The sequence below is a fragment of the Terrapene carolina genome, unplaced genomic scaffold, assembly GCF_002925995.2.
Source record: "Terrapene carolina triunguis isolate 2854851 unplaced genomic scaffold, T_m_triunguis-2.0 Scaffold629, whole genome shotgun sequence".
In the NCBI taxonomy this organism is placed as follows: Eukaryota; Metazoa; Chordata; order Testudines; family Emydidae; genus Terrapene; species Terrapene triunguis.
In genome coordinates, this window is record NW_020664980.1 from 2,425,609 (window position 1) to 2,429,650 (window position 4,042).

Below are 4,042 nucleotides of genomic sequence, written 5' to 3' on the forward strand. Positions count from 1 at the left end.
TTTTATAGATGGAAATAATACATTTTCTGGCACAGAGAAATTATGACCGCCTTGAAAAAAAATGCGGAGGTAAATCAATACATGGAAAAGTCAACAAACAAAGTGGTGAAACTTTACAGCTTGTAGAAACAGTCATAATAATACAAGATAAAGATAACAGGTTAACTGGGAAGGATGACTAGTAAAGCTGATTCATTACGATTTAAAAATCCCTTTCCATTCTCCAGGGGAAAAGCACTGTCTAAAGTTTATTATTATTACTGCACCTTTTATAATATTCTGTTCTGCTTCATCCGACCTGCTTTCATCTCTGAAAAGAAAATTCTCCATTCGGGTTGAAAAATAAAGCATTTATTTCAGAAATTAATCCAAGGGAAAACAACGTTTCAGAATTTATCCCAAAGAATGAATGAATAAATAAATAAATGACCACACACAAGCACACAAACTATGAGATAACTAAAATATGAAACATATGGGGGTGGGAGGGAGAAAGCTCAGTGCAAATATTGAACCAAGAATATGTTACAAGAACCCTTACCAACTTGGTGTATTACAAAACTCAGATACAGTCTTTAATTAAAACGGAAAAAATTCCTTGGATTAAAAAAAAAAAAATGAAAAAAAAATAACATCGAGTGGAGACACTGTTGAAGCGATTGCAGACAAGTCCATGAAGTTACAGCGCTACTGTTAATTCCGCCAAGTCTCTACGTTGATAGAGTCCCGGTGCTGTGGCTGCAAACTCAAGTGAGTGCACTGTACAAGTCTGTGGTGGGAATCTATGGATCTGAGAGACGTAAAACTGTGTTCAGACCAGTGCAAGAATACTACTTCTTTCCACGATTTAATCTCTTGTCAAAAAAAGTCAACTAAATAAGAGAACTTGATTTAAAGGTGAATTAAAAAATCTAGGAAATACACCTGGTATCTAGTTGGAGATAGTTTTGTGTGTGTGTTAGGGGGAAAGAAAAATTCACACGAAGAGCAGCCAAAGTATTTCGCTGAGTAAAAATAGGTTGTTTTGCTTTTCTTTACCAAAGTTTTGGAGTATAAAACAATTGTTCACGTATCTCAGGTTAAGATGGGTCCCTCTACCAGGCGCTCCGGTCCTAGAAGGCGATGAGATATAGACCCACACAAAAAGCTAAGTAGAATTTGACCTCCGGGTATAATCATGACATTCTGAAAATAGCCTTTTTATTTTTAAATATAATTCACAAATCTTAATAAATATTTATCCTCTGGTTTCGCCTCAGGGGCATTTCCCCTCTCCATCCCCTTCCCTTTAAACTATCCTTTTATTCTTTTTTATTGCAATTGTGTTAGAAACAAGATAATTCTCCCACCTCCCCAGTACCTCTCAGCTTCCAACTCTTCCAAAAGTGACAAGCGGCTTATACTCTAGTGCACAACAGACACAACAGACGTGAATCTCAGCCGAGGAGCAACCAGGAGAAACTTGTTTTTGTTTTGTTTTGTTTTGTTTTCAAGAAGACGGGACAAGAAAAGGGGGAGGAGGGAAATAATCAGCGTGATGGGGGAGTTAATGGCTTTGTTGGTCGGTCGGTTTGAGTGCGAGTCCTCACGGAGATCCCTGCTCTTTATTTGAATAAAATATATAAAAGTCCAGGCTTAGAAGAGCCAGCTGCCCACCCCAGCCCCTGCCCGAGTCAATGCACGGCGGAGTACTTCATGCGTTTCTGTTTCTGTCTCTGGTTGCAGAACCAAACCCGCACCACGTTCTTTTTCAGGTCCAGTTTCTCGGCTATGGCTGCGATCTTCTCCGAGGAGGGTCTGGGCTGGATGGCAAAATAGGCTTCCAAGGAGCGCTTCTCCGGGGCGGCGATGGAGGTCCGCTTGCGCTTCCTCTCGCTGCCACTGAACAGGTCCGGCTTGGTGTTCTTCTCCCTGTAGGCAGCTTCAGCCTCCTCCAGCCAGGCTTGGAGCACCGGCTTCAGGGCGATCATGTTGTTGTGGGACAGGGTGAGAGACTCGAACCGGCAGATGGTGCTTTGGCTGAGCGAGCCCACGCCGGGGATCTTGAGGTTGGCCAGAGCCGCCCCTACATCCGCCTGGGTCACCCCCAGCTTGATCCGCCTCTGCTTGAACCTCTCGGCGAAAGCCTCCAGCTCCCTGGGATCCGACTCCACGTCGCTGATGCAGGACATGCCGTTGTGAGCCGAGACCGGGTGCGGGTGGCCCATGCCCATGGCTTGGTGCAGGTGCCCCATGGCGCCCAGGTGGTGGGGGTGAATCTGAGCCGACATCACCGTGTGGTCGGGGGCTCCCATGCCGCTCACGGTCAGCGTGGGGGAGATGTGGTCCAAGAGGTCTCCATCCAACCCCGGGTGCACCGAGTGGTGGGGATGCGAGGTCAGGGCCGAAGGATGCGAGATGGGCGCTGTGGAGGAGGTAGACGTGCATGGGACACTGCTCATGGTATGGTAGGTCGCGTCTGGCTTGAACGGATGGCTCTTGCCGTGGGAGACAATATCCACAGCCGCCAGAGCTTCAGCGCGGGCCAGCAGATTCTCATCAAAGCTTCCAAATATATTGCCCTGGAGCTGCAAGCAAGAATGCGCATATTGGAGTCAGTGGGGAATACTGTCAACTCAGGATTAAAAAACATTTCCAAGCACAGAGATTCCTCCTCAAAGCTCAGGTCATAAAAATTAATATGAAGGCAGCAGCTTTGCTTGAATAGACATGTGGATCAGAGACAAGAGTGAGAGAGAGAGAGAAGGGGGGAGAGAGAGAGAGAGGTTCAGAGATATGCGATTGTTCTGGCGACATGAAAAAAACATTAAGCAAGTGCCTGTCAAAAAATGTGCCTTAAAGCTGTAATTATGCTTAATCTACATACCTGCGGGGCTGGAAGGCAAACTCTGCGCATCGCCTCTGAACTGGAATGCAAGCTGGAGTACTTGGGCTCCTGCAGGGCAGGGTGCATAGTGAAAGGCTGCTTGGTGTTCATGGCCATCATCTTTGCACACCTTGCAGGTAGGCAGCGCCTGACATAGATTCAGGGTTGTCTCTCTGGCTTGCTTCTGTCAAAGTGAGCTATTTTCAATGACAGAGCTTCCCTCTCTCTCCCCCCACCTGCTTCTTCACTCATCTTACAAGCCGCCTGCCAGGAATGGGACCAGCACACTGTGCGCAGGCGTGCTGCACTGGAAGAATAAAAGGAAAGTAGCCCTAGGAGTCAAAGGCAGTGAGGAGCAAAGATGCCTCTGCCCTGACGCGGCCGTTGATTGAAGGGGAGCAGCAGGGTTCTTCGGAGCGCTGGGGTTAGTTTTAAAGGCAGGTCGCCTGATCTTCATAGAAAATGTTTGTTCATATTTTAAAATCAAAGTACAATTAAGTTCTAAGAAATAATGCAAAATCCCAGTGCAAGCCGTCCCCCTTTTTTCTCAGTTTCCCTGGATGTACTCTCTGGGATTCGGGGTCCCAGACAGGGCGCTGGCAGAGTGGTCAGTACACTTAACCACAGGGAGAAACACGTTTGTCATACACAGAGCGCCGCTTTGTCATCTAAGGTTCTGCTGCGGAAGCCCACGACACAGAAGTGAGATCGATCGGCCTGTTGGAGGAATGTCACTGCTTCAGCCAGGTGCCAGCCGACGGGTTTATGATGGGAACCCTGCAAAAAAATGCACAATCCCCCGGTTCGATCTGTTCAAGTCTATGTGCAAACGGAGCAGAAAAGCCTCAATACATATGGGGAGGGAAGGGGGGAGGGGAGGAGAGACAGGTGCTGATCCTATTGAAATCAATAGCAAAACTCTCATTGACTTCAACCAGCAGGAGCGGGTCCTTGCAGATGGGATAGTGAACTTTCCCTGGACACGCTCTGTCTGGGAAGTCTGGTCGGTTAGTGTGGGATTGTGTTCTAGGTTTTATCCCACCCAGCTTTTATTTTGAGAAGAGAAAACCTCCTACCTCTTCCAGCACATTCACTGGGCTAAGTGTTCTGTTAAATGGAACAGGCTTTCACCATAGCATAGGTGCTCCATGGCTCTTGTGAGGTAGAAGCGTCCTG

At 47.2% G+C, this 4,042-nt stretch overlaps 1 protein-coding gene across 1 annotated transcript; it reads right to left on the reverse strand.

Moving 5' to 3' along the window:
- Positions 1-1,673: 1,673 nt before the first annotated feature.
- POU4F3 (POU class 4 homeobox 3) lies at positions 1,674-2,986 on the reverse strand. The gene is made up of 2 exons (XM_024199392.1): positions 2,867-2,986; positions 1,674-2,567 (listed from the first exon to the last, which is right to left on the reverse strand). The coding sequence occupies exons 1-2, from the start codon at positions 2,984-2,986 to the stop codon at positions 1,674-1,676; spliced, it is 1,014 nt and encodes a 337-aa protein (XP_024055160.1).
- Between the last annotated feature and the right edge of the window lie 1,056 nt (positions 2,987-4,042).